Source organism: Gossypium arboreum, chromosome 11, assembly GCF_025698485.1.
Source record: "Gossypium arboreum isolate Shixiya-1 chromosome 11, ASM2569848v2, whole genome shotgun sequence".
In the NCBI taxonomy this organism is placed as follows: Eukaryota; Viridiplantae; Streptophyta; class Magnoliopsida; order Malvales; family Malvaceae; genus Gossypium; species Gossypium arboreum.
Window position 1 is genome coordinate 5650356 of NC_069080.1, and position 17346 is coordinate 5667701.

The 17346-nt window shown below is 31.8% G+C and overlaps 3 protein-coding genes across 8 annotated transcripts in view; 2 read left to right on the forward strand and 1 right to left on the reverse strand.

Annotated features, from left to right (window-relative positions):
- Nucleotides 1-17346, forward strand: part of LOC108474002 (xyloglucan endotransglucosylase protein 34) — a 60249-nt gene that overhangs the window by 1782 nt on the left and 41121 nt on the right. For both annotated transcript variants that reach the window (XM_053022287.1, XM_053022288.1), the window contains exons 4-7: nt 86-451; nt 536-593; nt 673-756; nt 948-1120. In XM_053022287.1, coding sequence (XP_052878247.1) covers nt 86-451; nt 536-593; nt 673-756; nt 948-1120 — 681 coding nt within the window. The remainder of the gene's footprint in view (nt 1-85; nt 452-535; nt 594-672; nt 757-947; nt 1121-17346) is intronic.
- Nucleotides 4525-6701, forward strand: LOC108474019 (proteasome subunit alpha type-4). Its single transcript, XM_017775883.2, has 2 exons — nt 4525-4687; nt 5719-6701. The coding sequence occupies exon 2, from the start codon at nt 5752-5754 to the stop codon at nt 6502-6504; it is 753 nt and encodes a 250-aa protein (XP_017631372.1). The 5' UTR covers nt 4525-4687; nt 5719-5751; the 3' UTR covers nt 6505-6701.
- Nucleotides 7739-14521, reverse strand: LOC108473398 (TOM1-like protein 5). 5 transcript variants are annotated; one of them, XM_017774932.2, is made up of 12 exons: nt 14097-14521; nt 13516-13571; nt 12234-12346; nt 12004-12082; nt 11816-11914; nt 11608-11721; nt 10338-10495; nt 9871-9946; nt 9670-9755; nt 8936-9109; nt 8197-8533; nt 7739-7953 (listed from the first exon to the last, which is right to left on the reverse strand). In XM_017774932.2, the coding sequence occupies exons 3-11, from the start codon at nt 12332-12334 to the stop codon at nt 8203-8205; spliced, it is 1218 nt and encodes a 405-aa protein (XP_017630421.1). In that variant the 5' UTR covers nt 12335-12346; nt 13516-13571; nt 14097-14521; the 3' UTR covers nt 7739-7953; nt 8197-8202. The 5 variants fall into 5 exon arrangements, with proteins under 5 accessions (XP_017630421.1, XP_017630420.1, XP_017630422.1 ...); XM_017774931.2 differs by having other exon boundaries at nt 7739-8110; XM_017774933.2 differs by having other exon boundaries at nt 7739-8533; nt 14190-14521.

The window sequence follows — 17346 nt, forward strand, 5'->3', positions numbered from 1 at the left end:
GTGAAAGCTTTGGTTACTCACCAGTTAGTTTTCTCGTCTTCTGTTTATGCTAAAATTTTTCTTATATATGGTACAAATATTGAAGGTATAATCTAGCTGAAGAAAGCATGTTAGAGATCATGAAGGCTGAAGGGGCTGTGTTTGAGAATCCAATATCTCGGCCTGCTTTGAGAATGGCAGCCCGTAAACTTATTGGTGATACTGGGCTATTGGACCATCTGCTGAAGCACATTGATGGAAAGGTGGCACCTGGAGGTACTGATAGGTTTCGGCGTTGTTACAATACCAGTGGAGTGATGGAGTATTGGCTGGAGAATGCTGACCTGGCCAACAAGCAAAAGGAGGCTGGGATCTCCCCATTTTGGCAGAAACCTGTTGCAGCTCCCAATCATGTTTCAGCTGGTGCTATAGAATTCAATCTGCTTAATGAAGAAATGGTAAAACTGAAGAGGTGAGAACAATAAAGTAATTGTTATTTAAAGATGGAGCTATTGATGTTTTAGCATCTCAAGTACCCCCTATTCTTTGTAAATAGAGATATGCAGGAGCTGGTATCCAAGCAGCAAGAGCAAGATCAAGCAAATTCAATTGAGGTGAATGTCATTATAGTTCAAAATGAAATTAATTCCAACGGTATGATAAGTTGCTGATCCCGAATTCTTTGTTGTACAGGAGATGCAGAAAGAAATGTTGAAATGGAAAGCAAAGACAGATGAGCGCGTAATGGAGTTTGCAAGTTCATTGAATGGTATGCAGGTAAGGTAACAATAACCTTTTTCCAATAAATAAATTTCTGACAATCCTACATATGCTAAATATAACGTAGAAAGTAATGTTTTGAAGTTATTTAAAAACTTGTCCTTATTAAAAGACAGTAATTTTGTGCACGCCTATATCTGAAACTACCTAGTGCCAAGAGCTCTTAGTTCTCACCTTTTTGCAAGCAGAATATGTGCAAAGAACTGATGACATGGAAAACTAGAGTTGAGCAGCAGATGCTGGAAATTTCAAATTCATTGAGCAGTCTGCAGGCATCAAAGCAATGCCCTATCTTTAGTCCAGCTTCTGAAAGATGGGAAGATTGGTTAGAGAGCACCAACCTGGACAATTTTCAAGGGGGTAACTTGTCACCCTGGATAGACAATCCTGAGCTGATTAATTTTGGCCAGGATGCAGTTCAAGAGACGGATCTGGCCCCACTTGCATGGCCAAGACCTGGTCATAGCCCCTTTGAGGGCCCTTTTTGTGCTCAAGATCTGGACATGATTAATGAAGAAATGGCTAAAATAATGAGGTAACAAAAGCTATTTGACCAATTTTGGTATAAGATTAATGTGTTTAACGTTGGAGCTACTCTCTTTTGTTTTGTAAACAGCAATGTGGAGGAGCTAGCACCAAGGAGGCAAGGGGAAGATCAAGCTAATGTGACACCTGATTCTTCTGTAACTGCCAATTCAAAGTCAGATCTTGATAATTTGCTTCTGGTTCAGGTGATGTCAAACAAAGTTTTTCTTTTAGAAAAAAATAAGACACATAAAACAGTGCATATTGGATGCATAGGTACCCTTAGAGATGCATGTAAATGTTTAGTCTTGCATGTGGATTTGCATGTCATGTGAGTATACTCTGCTATGCGATGAAGGGCCAATTTGGAATCTCCTCTTTGACAGGAAATGTTGAAGGACCTGGTGAAGTGGAAAGCTAAAATTAAGCAACAGCTGACAGATATTTCAAGTGCGGTTAGCGTTCTGCAGAAATCAAGGCAGTAAATTCTCATCAACTTTGCATGGATAGAACTGAGTGGAGAAATACATTTGAATCCCGCAACGCCCCTTCCCCACCAACCCTCCATCTCCCATATTTTCGGATAGCTTAAATTAACATTTATATTAAGTAGGATTTAGATTTTGTATAGGACTCACAGACTGAAGCTGAGCCCCCTGCACTTTCTGATACACTACATCTGTGGCACCGTATCAGACCTTTAACCTACAAAAACATGACACTTAATATTTGTGAGTTGCAGGTTGTCAATATGATGCTCTTTAGAGTAGAAACATCTTTTCCGAGTATAGATTTCTGTAGAATGGCATATATTTAAAATATATATAGATATGGATTATTGTTGCTCCGGTGTTTTGTATCAACCATAACTAAATGTGCCTTATACTATGAACCCCAAATTTGCTCTTTGGGGAACCACATGAGACGGCTATGGCTATTTCAAGAACCAATATTGAGGTGATTTTTTTATAAAGATAAAATTGTGAATAAATTTTTTTATACAGAATCAATTTTACCCATAATTTCTCATCACCTTTGTGCCTTACTAGATGTCGCAATAGTAACAAATGTTTCTCGAGCTAAAACTCTATTTGCAAATGGTGGATCTATGCCTCAAAATTTTTTGTTTTTGAAGTTATGATTAACACATCTCTAACATGAAATATTCATGGAGCCAAATTGTGAACGCAGGAGAGAGTACAAATCTATATATCCTTGTGTTGGGTTTAAAGCGAATTGGTTGCAAATTCCAGGAAAGGCGGTCAAGTTGGGTCATCCCCAAAAGGTTCTTAATCTCATGAAGGTAATTAAGACGTTGGTAATGGGGATCCGATCGTGCTTGAGCGTAGGGTTAGTGGGTGTTTATAGATAGCAACACCAAATAGCATGGAATGCAATTATAATTATAAGCTGGGTAAAAGTATCATGGAGATTTTATGTTAGAAGTTAAATTATATCTTACTTTTTTATTTAAAAATGAACAAATTAATCTTTATATGTTAATTTAAAGAACATATTGATCCTTTCTATTAAAAATTGTATCTATTTGTACTATTAAAAATTAGTGCGGCTAATAAAATAGGCGGATTACATCATGTTGACGTACAAAGACCTATTTTTAATAATAAAAATAGATGAAAATTTAATAAAAGACTAATTTATTTTTGATTTAATGTATATAAATCAATTTACTCAATTTTAATGGAAAGAACAAAATACAATCCGATTCTTAATATAAAGCTTCCATAGTACTTTAACTTGCTTAAGTTGGAAATTGTTTAATTTAATTTATTTACTAGCTTTTTACCATGCAATGCACATATTATTTGTGTGTATTAATTAAAATGTAATATATTTATTTGTTTAAAATTTGATACATAATTTATTACATAATATGATTAAGAAATTAAAAACATTATAATTTGAATGCTTAATTTTTAAAATCATGATAGTTTGTATTATGATGGATATAAATTAAAGGGAAAATTTAATATTGCAAAAATTGAGAAATTTATTTTTCTTAAAAATTGTTAAGAAAATGCTTTATCATCCACGAAAAATAAATTGTTAAGAAAAATTGTTATAAAAATTTAAATATGGTTTCTCATAAAACTTAGATTAACTTTTAAAAACATTTTAAAGTTAATATCTTTGCAATTTGATAATTAAACTTAAATTATTCCCAAATAACATGAACACCTAACCAATAGATAGAGTTCATTTTAAAGTTATTATAATGCATTAAAATTCTTACAATCTTAACATTATTTCAAAAATTAATTTCCATTTTGTAAATATTATATTTAGTTTGAAATTAGTTAATTTAATAATTATTATTTATAAAAATAAATATTATTTAGATTCAATAATTTTGTTAAAAATCAAAATTTTCAAATAAAAAATTATTTCTTATAAACATGCTGTAAATATTTGCAGTTTATAACATAGGAATTAATTAACGTTTATTACGATTGAATTTAATATATTATTGTCAAAATATAATAAGAACATATTATCGATATGAACCTCGTGTGTTGGTTTGATAGTTAAGATGTTCACTGTTTCAGGTGCGACTTGGATTTGAGTTATACTAATCGCGTTGTTGTTAGGATTTTGCCCTTCTTATAATTCACAAAAAAAAATTACATTATCAGTATAAAACATGTCAAAATTAATTCTTAATGTAAATAAAAATTAATGAACATTAAAAACTTGGCAATATTTAATAACATAGGTTATTCAATAATTAATTCTTGCCAAATTTGATATTTTTCCTTCTATAAAACGAATAACATAATTAAATTTAAGAACATATTTGTTGTGTTTCTATATTAGTTATTGTGAAAATTAATTCAATCCGACTAATTTTAATTCAAGTTAAAAATAAACTCTTGTTAAAATTTATTCAAGTTAGGAATTAATATGTATTTTAATTCACATTAAAATTATTTTTTCTAAAATTAATTAGTTAAATCGGTAATAATACAAAAAATTATCAAGAAATTAATAATAGTTGTATTGTGTAATTTTCATTTTATGTTTGAGCAATTATATGACAACTTTTAGGATATGAACAATGCATGCCAAATTTCAAATTTTTACGTGGCCACGTCAACAACTTACTATAATTGGTTGAATATGTTACCATAATTAGATTAGATCCTTGTAGACGATTATTTGACCGAACTCTGCAACGCGCCTAATCAATTTTAATGATGGACCAGAGAGAATGATCATGGCTGAAATGATATGGACATACCCAATTAAGACCCGAAACATGGCCCAGCCCACCTCTACCGAGGCGTAAAGTCAGTGGCTTGCCCTTCTCCCAAGTTTTCCCCCAAAATAAAACTCTTGCTCTCTTGCTCTCTTGCTCTTCATCCACCGTCCGAAAGCGCTTGAGGTTAGTCTTTCTTCTTTCTTTTAAATTTATTTGTCTGCTTCGTCAATGTTCTTGTTTCGGTCTGTGAAGATGCTCGAATCTCTTTTGAAATTTAAGCAACCGTCCACTGAAAGAAGGTTTCACACTGTCGCTTCCGACTTGAAAATGGCTGTTGATTTATCTATATTTCTGCTCCATTACATGATCGGGAACTTAAGGGTTCCTGCGTTAGGGTTTTTCTATCGTTTAATTTTGGGATAATTGATGATTATGTTTAAGGGATGAGAGAAAAGAATTTGAAAGAAACAAGGAAGATCAATATCTATTTAAGATATTTAATTCTACGCTGTCCGACTAAGAGTGTTTTATGGTCTTTTTTCTTCTTAATTTTAGTTTCCCATGATCTCTGATTTTAATTTTTCAGGAAAGAAAGTAATGTTCTTTTTTTATTCCATTGTTTATAGATTTAAGGTTGGTCACTTTTAATTTCCGTACAGCTGGAAAGATTTACAGTTTTAATTGAGAATTAGAAGTCTGGGCTTGTAAGTGATATTTCTTTACACCATACTTTAGATCGTAGGTAGAAATAATGTGCTTGATTAAGATGAGTTAAATTTAAGGTCTATTGAGAACTGCTTTGATTTGGAATGGATAGGTGCTACTAGGAACTGGCGGTCTGGTTAAATGCCTCAGATTCAAATTAACAAAAAATGGAGGAAAATATATATAATAAATATAACATTGCTCTCAGTACATGTTTGTGCACATTGATTTTGGAAAATCATCGGGTTTTCTTTGATGTTGTTTTGGCATGTCGGAGGCATGATTTACACATTACACGTTCCTTGATTTCTTGATGCATGAATTTGAGATGTGGATGTTGCATTAGTGGTGTTTTGCTGCTTAAAGTTGAAATCTGTTGACTCTTTGTGAAGAAAGAAATTTCTGTGATAAAATTGTATTTGATTGGATAGAAGGCAACAGTATTCACTTTTTACTTGAAAAAATCATGGTTTAACTGTGTCTTTTTATCCTTCCTTTTTTGTTTTTAGTTAATTTAAGTGTAGGTCAGCCTTAACAAAAAAATGTCTCGGAGATATGATAGCCGCACAACAATCTTTTCCCCTGAAGGCCGTCTCTACCAAGTAGAGTATGCAATGGAAGCCATTGGGAATGCTGGCTCTGCGATTGGAATATTATCAAAGGATGGTGTTGTCTTGGTTGGTGAAAAGAAAGTTACTTCCAAGCTTCTTCAAACCTCCACATCTACTGAAAAGATGTACAAGATTGATGATCATGTTGCTTGTGCTGTGGCGGGAATAATGTCCGATGCAAACATCCTAATCAACACTGCTAGGGTGCAAGCTCAACGATACACATATGCTTACCAAGAGCCAATGCCTGTTGAACAGTTGGTTCAATCTCTCTGTGATACAAAGCAGGGTTATACCCAGTTTGGTGGTCTCCGCCCATTCGGTGTTTCATTTCTTTTTGCAGGATGGGACAAGAACTACGGATTCCAACTTTACATGAGTGATCCTAGTGGTAACTACAGTGGATGGAAAGCTGCAGCTATCGGTGCCAATAATCAAGCAGCTCAGTCAATGTTGAAACAAGATTACAAGGACGATATCACAAGGGAAGAAGCCGTTCAACTTGCGCTGAAGGTGCTGAGTAAAACCATGGACAGCACCAGCCTTACTTCGGAGAAACTTGAACTGGCTGAGGTTTTTCTTACACCTTCTGGGAATGTGAAGTACCAGGTTTGCTCACCTGATTCTCTGAGCAAGTTGTTGGTGAAGTTTGGAGTGACCCAACCTGCCGCTGAGGCTTCTTGAGTTAGCTTTCTTTATTTTCCATTCATCGTTTTCCCGAAACTAGTTTATCGTCTTCCCGAAACTAGTTTATCGTCTTGTTTTTAGCTATTGTTATATACTCTGGAAAATGGAATTGAGAACTCTGTCGGATCAATATGTTGCTTGCCTTGAACTAGACTTGGACTATATTTTATGATCTTTTGTTGTGCTGAAGAAAATGGTGTTTTCATTTTATCTGGATAATTCTTTGGGTACAAGTTTGATTGGTATGTGACATGTTTTGAAGAATATACATCTAGTGTCATGGTCCTAGAAAATAATCGTATACTATTGTCGGATTGGGTATGTAATGCTATATGTAATTTTGAACACTTGTGTTTTAGATGACAGTTGACTTTTTTATTATATATAGGCATATTTATCTAGATATATCAGCTAAATGTAACTTTTAACTACCTCACTGTGCATAGTTCCTTACCAAAATACTCTATGATTCGATGGTAAGGTCTATGGTTCAACTGTTAGGTTTAAGTTTCACCTCAATATTTGAAATAATGTGCATAATGGGTAAATACACCTAAATTGGTTGCTCAATTTTAACAAATTATAAAATAGTTATTTAAAATTTTTATATTTATATCACTTGTTGATATACAGTTTTTTTTGTTTACTGCACCTACACGAATTAAAAAGTCTAGTTTTTTAAAATATATATTTATAAATAATTTTGAATGTTATAAATTTTCGGATTAAAACAACTCTTATAGATATTAATCCTTCAATAACATATTAATTGTTAAATTACGATTTGAAGATCATTAATTGAAATTTAAAAAAATTTAACCCGACTTATATTAAATAAAATTTTCAGATATTTTAAAATTTTGAAATATCTAATAATGACTTTGAAACTTATATAAGTTATTGAGCTTCTTAAGTGTAAATATTTACATAAAAGCCTCATGAATACAAAACAAATCTCAAAATATTAAATAAAAAATTATAAATATTTACAAACAATTTACCAAGTCTGTCTACTTAGAAGAAGAATACCCTAAATTCAAGTATGGTCTCCATATCATAAATTTCATGTGGTAATTAATAATTTAGTGTTACTAGAAAATTATTGATTATTAATTAACAACCCTAAATTCTTCTCTCCTCCCTCGTTTGCGAAGCTTTTAACCCGTGCATAATCTTATATTATTGGAGAGTACTCGGAAATGTCAGATACACAGATAACAAGTATACTGAATTTACCAAATGACTTTTTGTATATTTAAAAAGTTCATTCTCTATACTCATGATCAAATATAAAGCCATGGTCGAATTTAAGAAAAAAAGAATATGAAGGTCCGTGTCTGGGTACCATCACAACTGTGCATTTACTAAAGAGTCCAAGATAATAGCCATGCCATCAAAGAGTCTATACTCAAAAATGTTGGAAAGGAATCCTCTTTACAAGCACTCCTACAAACAGAAGGATTGTGAAAAACTCAGACGCCACGACTCAATGGAACAGTCGGTCACCTTCCAGACGAGCAATAAAGGACACTGAATTAGAAAGGCTCCGACTGTAACGACACTTTACATGATTAAAATATCTTGAGGTTCTTTCAACTGACACCTGACAGCATCGGCAATGTAAATCCATCTCCAGTCAAAGAAAAAACCAAGATATTTTGCAAACAGAAATTGCGGAAAGGCACCTACCTCTAGTTAGTCACTGAAATCGGAGCTACGAGAACTGCTAGCATTACGACTGTGTAATGACAAGCCTCTCATATGACCAGCCACAGCAGAACCGTCAACCTTTTTCTCCTGAAAGTACCTTTCTCTCTCAATGTGTTTTGCAGGAGGGGGAGGAATTGCAACAGCTGAAGGATGTGCATTGTTTTCATATGATGTTTCCGAAGGCAATGTTCGAATAAGTGGACGGTTTAGCCGTTCTTTTTCTCCCAGAATGTTTGATCCATACAAACCCACGTGTGGCTGCTCTCTAGAGCACTCTTCATCTTCCGGTCTTGCACATGCTTTCCCTTTTCGTATCCTATAAAGTTTTGCAGTTGAAACAAAACAATTTCATCAATGTATACAACCAACAATGATCTGCAAGAACTATAGAGTACCAAAACTTTATCCCTTTATACATCACTATTCCATCTGTTAGAACTAGAATGGAATAGTTCAGCTTTTTGGAAAATTGATGATCTAAATTCCAAAATAACAAGGTATAACACTCAAGTTCGAATCTGGAACCTACTGTCTTGTTGCCTATTGTGTTTTATTGCTTCTCTAATCCTTCTCTAGCATCCACTTCATTTTATACACGGATCCTCTTGCAAAACATTAACCATTCATCTTTTATTAAGCTTTTGAGAGAATTCATCGACCAACCTAACATAGTCATCTCAAACAGCGAGCAGATAGAATCTTGGAAAGATAGACGAACCTTCTAAAGAGTTGCTCAGGCTCCTCTTCCTCTTGTTCATGGTTGAAATGATTAAGAGTTGATGGCGGCCTACTAGAAACAGTAGTCCTCCCAGAAAGAAGAGAATCATGTCTGATAAGAACATTCTGGAGTTGCTCATTCAATTCAATTGCTCGAGAAAGCACCTTCTCATCCCTGAATATAAAAAGACAGCATCCAACAGAGTTACAATACCATAATAGTGGACTTCTATATGCATTTTGCATTAAAAAACATAATGAATTTGCCACATGCATCCTAGCATTTTGAAGACAAGAAACAAATAATCTCCAAGTTGGACAATTAGCTTAGAATTTGCTTGGGTGTAGGAAGTAATTCCACTTCAAAAATAATAATCTTAAAGCTAGGGATAACTAGCATATGATCATATATACAATGAACTATAAAGAATCATTGAAATTTTGATTTCCATGAAACTGCAAGCAACTTTGTACATACCTAGACTCCCCATATCCATTCATCCAAATAATCACTTTTATACGTTACTGCATGCCACCTAGTCTAACCTAGCACTTGGGAGTAAAAATTAATATAGCCAGCACATGTACCCATTGGTCCCTTGCCATTCAAATAAAGGAACTTAAAAGAAAGTAAAAGTCCCTTCCTCTCTCTGTTCATCTATTCATGGACATGTACAACACAACGGATGATGACTTATTAAAACCCAAAATCTACTGTGCTCGTAACAGCCTTACCTAGAACTCATCACAAGATGCATCACTCGTTGCTTCTGGAATGAACACTGTTCCACAAGGTCAAGTGTAAATTCATCCTTCGCAGCCTAAAAGAAACATATCTTTGTAGTCAAAAATGGCATATCCAGGCTCATATTTTCATACATGCATCTGAGGATAATAAAATACATCAATAATAAAGCAAGGAAATATCACCCATACCTCAGGATTTTGAGCATCAACTGCATCAAGGACTTCTCTTAAAACCTCTAACGCATTACTAGCCTTCTGAATAATACTGTGGCAAGAGAAAAATAGACTTGAGGAATTTTGTTTTTCAGGCAAGACAAGATCTCATATTAAATGCATTGTCAATCTATTTAGCAAAAAGCAAGCATAAAATTAAATTTTGACAGAAACTTGTGCAGATATAGCCCAAAAACAAACAAATCCCAACTGCTCCAAAAATGAATAAGCATCTTAGAGTTTAGACAGCAAAGAAAGAAGCTCAAATGTGGTCGTATGGTGTCTATATTCCAAGGAGTTATTTTTTTAGTAAGGTAGAATTTAGTTCATGTTTTAACCTTTGGCACAATGGATTGCTAAAAACAAATTCACATGGAATAAATAGTAATTTTTCTCCACAAGATAACACACAAAAACTTTTTTTTTTGGGGGGGTGGGGTTACCTGGACTCGGGAACAATCTGAGGCTCTGCTTCCTTTGCAACTGCCTCTTGTCTGGCGGAGGCAAGTTCACCATTAAGCGTATTACTTTTAATTGGTTGTGAAGTAGGTGGATTTGATGGTGCTGCATGAGGCCTTTGAGGAAATTCTACTCCAGCACTCTGGAAGGATTTAAAAAATAGAAACATGCAGTTATTGATATATTCACTTTCAATGTATCTGTGCTAATTAAGTGTGCTGTAAAGAACAAACAAGAGAAAATCACTTATGCAGGAGTTTAAACAGTCAGGAAAACAAGTTAAAACATTAGTATTGAAGTATAACTGCTATTTGATGAAACACCTTATGAAGCATAAGCACACTTTTTGATAATGGAAAGCTATATGAAATACTGAAGTTGGGGTAAATTCATATGCACCAAGCTGTTCATTTCATAACCATCCTTTGAGAAAGCTAAGAAGAAACAATTAAACATCTAGTCATGCCCTAATATATCATTTATGGTGTAACTATAATTAGATATTGAAACTTTCACAATATAGCCCATGAATAGGACCAACTTCTTAGCATTTTGATGAGCAAAGGGTTGTAAAAATGTACAAGGAATCAAGGAAATAACACAGTTTAGATGTTGCTAACCGACAAAAAAATGAGGGCCAAAGATAGTGAATTAGCTGCAGACATTTTTTAGTGCATTTATATTGAGGAAGTTTATCTATAATGTAGGTTGAGGAGAAGGCTTAGGAGAAGAATCCACGTAAAATAAACGAAATAGAAGAAAGAAAGGTGAAACAAGCAAAACCAATTTGCTTAGAGAAAAATGAGAAAAATTAAATTACTGAGAAATAATTAGTTAAACTTGGCCAAAAGACTTCAAAGACAAAGAGTAATGAAGGCCCTCGCCCTCACTGTTCCACCACAATCAAGAAGTAAGTACAAAAATCTCAACAGCAGCACTCCCAAGTCCCAACAACATACCTACCCATACTATTAAACTACTATACCCTCATGAAGAGCCAAGAGTGTATACTTAAGTTACAAACCTCCTATTCAAAAACATAAACAACAAACGTATAAAAAGCAGCAATCATATGATCAAACCAAACCTCGTAAACGCTTTGAATAACATCAATATTATGTCAAATGAAGAAAAAGACTTTTAAATTGTGTACAACTCATAAAGTTAGCACAGGGTTCCTAGAGGATACTTTTTCTCTAATCCACCAAAATGTACAACGTATGAGGGTTACACATGTTTCGTGTCTGTACCTACCACCAGATCGTAGTATGCTGAATAGTACTGAGGGAACTTTCCAGAAGCACCACCAAGAGATGTTTGTGTAGCATCCAAAAGCAAAAAAATTCTCTCTCGCACTGGTAAGTCCGACTGCAACAAAAGAAAGAATAATAAGAAGAGCAATATAATTGTTAAAAAAACCCATGAAAAGCAAATAGTTTTTAGAAATGGAACAAGTTCACACCTTTTTCTTGACTATCTTCACAAGAATTGGGAGAATGCCTGTATCAATCACCAGCTTATGAACATTTTCACCAATATTGTTCATCAACATCTCCAATAGCTGCAAAAGTAGGTGTTAGAGAATGTATTTACCATATATAAAATAACATAATGTCATATTGTCATTAAGCAAAAATAGGGTATACTAACCAATACAGCGTATAATTGAGTATTTGGGTTTTTGCTCCCCAATCGTTTCTTAATTGCTTTAACAACATCTTTAGCTTGCCTGTATTACAAAAAGAAAAACACAAAACCAAGGAAAAGAAGAACTCTAATAAAATGAAGGCAACCCAAAAGACTGAATTGTAGCGCCAATTTCAACATAACTTAGTGACCATTTTCAACATAAATAAAAAACTAAAGGAAAATAAATCTACCTTTGATCTCGAGCAACTAACTCGCAAATTTCAATGTTCTTTGCCCAGTCCATCTCAGCCAATTTGTCACTTGTGGCAGAATTGACCAGTTCAGCAGCCATCTCTGCTTATTTCTGAATATAAATAAAACAAATAGAAATTTAAGAGCACCGACAGCAACCCAAAATACAACATGAATAGGTAAGGATGGAAAAAATACACAAGCAGATCACAGCATATACATATTAAGAAATCAGAAGGACTGATAAACTTCCAAACCTAAGTTATAAAGCCATCTTTAAAACAAAACTCAGATGAGAATAAGTAGCTCAAACTAAAGCCTTCCGTTCATGTATTTGGCATGCTGCAGATTATGCCTATAATATATAATTCAAATTTGTAGGCATTTAGCACTTCACATCTGTCATGTGCTTATTGGAAAGTACAATTTTGTTGGGAAACATTAAACAGTAATCTCCGGACGTATGACATTGGGTTAGTAACAGATACCTCAGTCATTTTAATGTTTATGACAATTGAAGAAGCAACTTTTATCACTCTGAAAATTTATTAGTGGACTTGAAGTATTATCTACACGTTATCAGGTAATACAAATGTCTAAGGTATGCACACACACACATATATATAAAGAAACAGTGCTTCAAAAAAAAACACTAGCAGCATGGTCCCCAACTTTAAGGTATTTATTAGTCCTGTGCTTTTTTTGCTCTCCATTTTTACTTAACCAAGCTGATTGGTTGAAAACTGTTGATAGAATTTTCAATAGCACTTAACGGTATTGAAATTAATATGGTAGAACCAACTCTTAATAGAAAATAACAACAGATTTTACATTTTTTATGTATCTGTTAATTCTTTCGCCATTAACACCGGCATTCCCATCTTATGTAAACCTATGCTGAACTAACTCATTGTATAAATAATAAGAACTGGTTTTCAGAATAGTCCGCAACCACTTCGTAAGTATTCACAACCATACATAGTACATGAATATGTGCTGTGAGTGCGAATAGCATATAAATAATCTGGTATTTCACACAGCAGAACATAAAACTTAAAGGAGTTCTCAAACACAAATGCAGAACTCAAAGAATGGTATTGGAAAAAGTAAACTGGGCAATTAAATCACACGATAGAACCGCATGCACCAATGCAATAGAAAGAAAGGCCTTAAGAATAAGCAAATCAATGGTAGAGGTTCGTTCACTTAGTTAATGAACTCCTCAACTCCTTGGAGTAACCATACACACGTCCGATAAGAGAAGAGAGAAAATAGACTGACCGGTTCTTTTCCTTGCTAGCAGTGACTCTGAATTGCATACAGTTTCATTCGTTACTCTGCAAACAACAAATCTCAGTTGAGGAATACATTAAAGTAGAGATATTACAAGCCAATGGAAATAATCATCATCAGCATCATCGTGTATATATATATATATATATATATATCTAAGAGAAACACATAATTCCTCCAAAGAAAAGAGTTAATTGGGAAAATCAGCTTATATTAAAAAATTATACATTCTCCTACACACTTAATTCTCAAACTAAGTAACTTGACTTGAACTGATTATTTTCGTGAGAATTATAACACTAAAGGACAAATAACAAAATTACAGGAAACAAAGTAATATGAATAATAAAAGGCAAAAATCTTGGATCTACTCTAACGTTCTCTTCTGTTATGTCATACTTTACTACTGGAGTTTAATTCAGCCATTCCTTCACTTAAATAGGTTCAGATCTCAAATACTTCCAATCTTATATATCTTTCTAACCAAGTATAAGTATAAATTCTCAAAAAAAAGAAAAAAGAAAAAGTAAAACAGAGATCTAATTTCAGAAATCCAGACCACGACATACCTGTAAAGACGAAAACGACGTAAAGGAAGCTTAGGAACAAGTGATAAACCCTAGAAGGCAAAGACTGAAAGACGAAGCAAAGGATCAATTTACCAGAAAAAGGGAAAAAAATTGGAGATTTCTCGTTCTTTTCTTGCCTTTATAGCAATGTTAAATGGTAAAGCTTATTATTAGCTTAATATATAAATAAAATATAAATTTAAGAATTTCGCAGATAGGATTTTGCAGATAAAATAATTACTACAGAAAGGATAAAATGAAGTTTCTTTTTTAAAGCTTGGGCTGATTGATTGAAGCTTGTAGCAGCACCGCCATGCCCCCATGAGGGGCTGTCCAAAGCTTCCTTAAAAAGCGTCTCTTGCTGGGTAAGTCTAATGTCACTTGGAGGTGAGCTGTCTTCGTTATTATTTCTTTTTATTTTTCTTTTACGCGTGTCAAATAATTCTCTTTTTTAAGTCTCAACCATTCAATGAATAAAAGATTTTCCTAATTAAAATTAAATAAATTCGACAAATAATTAATTAATAACGTTCTCATGTAAAAATTAACATATATACACCTTTTTCCATAAAAATTTAAAATATTAATATCACAAATTAATTTAATTTCAGTTGAATAAATAATTTATTTTTTTAAAGGAGTCAGTAAAATTACTTAAAAGCTTAAACTATAGTGTTTTCCACACTTGGTCACCTATTTTCTTTTTCGAAAATAGTACATAAATTAGGATTTCATTGCACAATACCCTTGCTGAAAAGTCACATTTTAATTAAAATTTAAATGAATTAAATATTTATTGATAATTTTAGTACTTAAATTTTTTAGTCAAAATTAATACTTAAACTACTTTTTTCACTTCGGTATTTTTGTCAATCAATAGTTAGTCAACAGTAACATAGTTCAATCACTCAACTACATGTGGCATAAAAGTCATATAAGCATTGACCATTTGTTGAGTGTTGAATGATGTTGATTAGAATTAAACCCGGTCAACCTCCATCAACATTTAATTTGAATATATTTATTTTTAAATTATTTATATTTTCTACGAGGATGAATAATGTTGAGATAAATATTAAATTTATATATGAATTTTGATTTAGTGTAGTTATAAACGTAAAACTTGAATTATAATTTATATATACATAAATTTTTATTTTGATTCAATTACATGTATTAAAATGAATAAATATATTTATTTATTTTCATATCAAATTAACATAATTATTTGTATATGTAAATATAGTAATGTAAAATGGTACTAATTCAATAATGTTATTAGTGATTTGTGAAAATTAATTCAAATTAAAAAATTATATATAAAATTGCACAAAATCAAAGTTCATATATGGCATTGCATATTGGATCAAAGTTCATGTATAATATTAATATTTATCCGTTTTATAATATAAAAATATCATAAATTAAAATTATTTTATATAATTTTTAAGCTTTTACTTTGAATTTTTAATATATTAAGTTTTTTTATATATTTTAAAAATTCTATGTAATTAATATATTATAAAAGAATTATATAGATATTATTATTTAATGTATATTTTTATTTAAGGAGGTAAACGACTTTAAATGAAAATTTTGTCAAATATTAAGCTTAACATATTTGTTCAGGGTCGATTTCCCGAAAGTTTAGAACTAACTCTTTTTTTTCTTTTTTCTTAATTCTAAGTATGTTGATATAAATTTTAAATTGAATTTATAAATAAAATAATAATTTTAGCATAAATCTTATTATATACTTTTATTATATTTGTTTTTTAATATAATATTTAGAATTATTCATAATTCTTCTTAACTTTTAAATAAAAAGATAAAGCGTTTCAAAGCACTCGAATCTACGTCCTCCTACATTATAACAATGCCAATATAAATTGAGATAAGACTCAATTAATAAATTAAATAAATTTTTAAATATATTATTTAAAATAAATATATCAACTCAAAAAAATAAGTTTAAAGCTTAAAGAATAAACGATTTAAAGGGGATTTTTACCTACAACAATATTTCATTTGACGCTGCAAGATAAACATTGCAACTTGACAAATAGCTAAATCTAACAAAAAGTAGAACAACAAGTGTTTTAAATAAAATCTTGTCAGATAAATGTAAGTTTTAAGACCTTCCTTTAAAGAATAAAGTTGCAACTCTCATGCAAAATAACCAACTCAACTGCAATCTAAGGAATAAAAATGAGACTAAACAACTATAAGAAGAGAGGTATAAGAAAGTCTAGATGTTGGCTTGATAGTTAGAAAGTTTATTACTTTAGGTATGGTTTAGTTTTGGGTTTGAGTCATGCTAATTATGTTGCTATTAAGTTTTTATGTTCTTATAAATCACTAAAAAAAGAGAGAGGTATAAACAAAGGAAATTTTTTACCATTCACCATTGGGTAAAAATATTATGGAGGTGTTTGTATTAAGAGTCAATTTGTATCTTATTTTTATTTAAAAATTAATAAATTAATCTTTGTATATTAGATTAAAGAATAAACCGATTATTTTTGTAAAAATTTTATCTATTTCTATTGTTAAAAGTGATTACGCCTTGGCGAATAATCGACAATTACATGTGATATACTATATATATCTTATATTGACATATAAAAACTATTTTTTAATATAAAATAAATAGAATTAAAAATCAATTTACTCTATATTAAAGACTGAATTTTTTATTTTTAAAGTAAAACTTTTAACTCCACTATTTTCATTTACTCTTTTAAGCTCTTGTCCCTCTCGATACTAAGAGATTTAAGCATTAAATTGACCTTATGTTTTGCATGCTCTTTCTCATCCAAGTCCAACCCGGTTGCCTACGAGCCCAGTCACGTCGAATAAAGCTGTAAACAAAAATAAAGGAACTAATAATTTTATTTTAAAACAAATTGGATAGAGATAGTAATTTGACACGCGACTACGTGGAGACAGTTTTAAATAACAGTTAAATTCATTTTAAAAAAATTAGAGCCATAAATCAACTGGCGAACTAACTTTTTAAGTACATAATTTAATTATAAAATAATTAATGAAGATAATTTTTTATATTTTTTGATTCTCTCAATGCAAGTCAATGTGCGACACTGCAAGCCTAGTTGGTTTTATTTTATTATTATTATTATTATTTTTTCTTTTTGGTACAAGTTTTATTTTATCTATAAAATAATTTTACGTTTTACTTAATTTACCGGTCGAACCATCAACGAAGGACATCAAATTCAGTAGTATTAGA

Coding starts and splice junctions, on each gene's coding strand:
- LOC108474019 (XM_017775883.2), top strand. CDS start 5,752: ATGTCTCGGAGATATGATAGCCGCACAACAATCTTTTCCCCTGAAGGC.
- LOC108473398 (XM_017774933.2), bottom strand. CDS start 12,334: ATGGCTGCTGAACTGGTCAATTCTGCCACAAGTGACAAATTGGCTGAG. Junction 11,915..12,003: donor CTCAATTATACGCTGTATTG/GTTAGTATACCC, acceptor CTACTTTTGCAG/CTATTGGAGATGTTGATGAA. Junction 9,110..9,669: donor CATCTTGTGATGAGTTCTAG/GTAAGGCTGTTA, acceptor TTTTATATTCAG/GGATGAGAAGGTGCTTTCTC.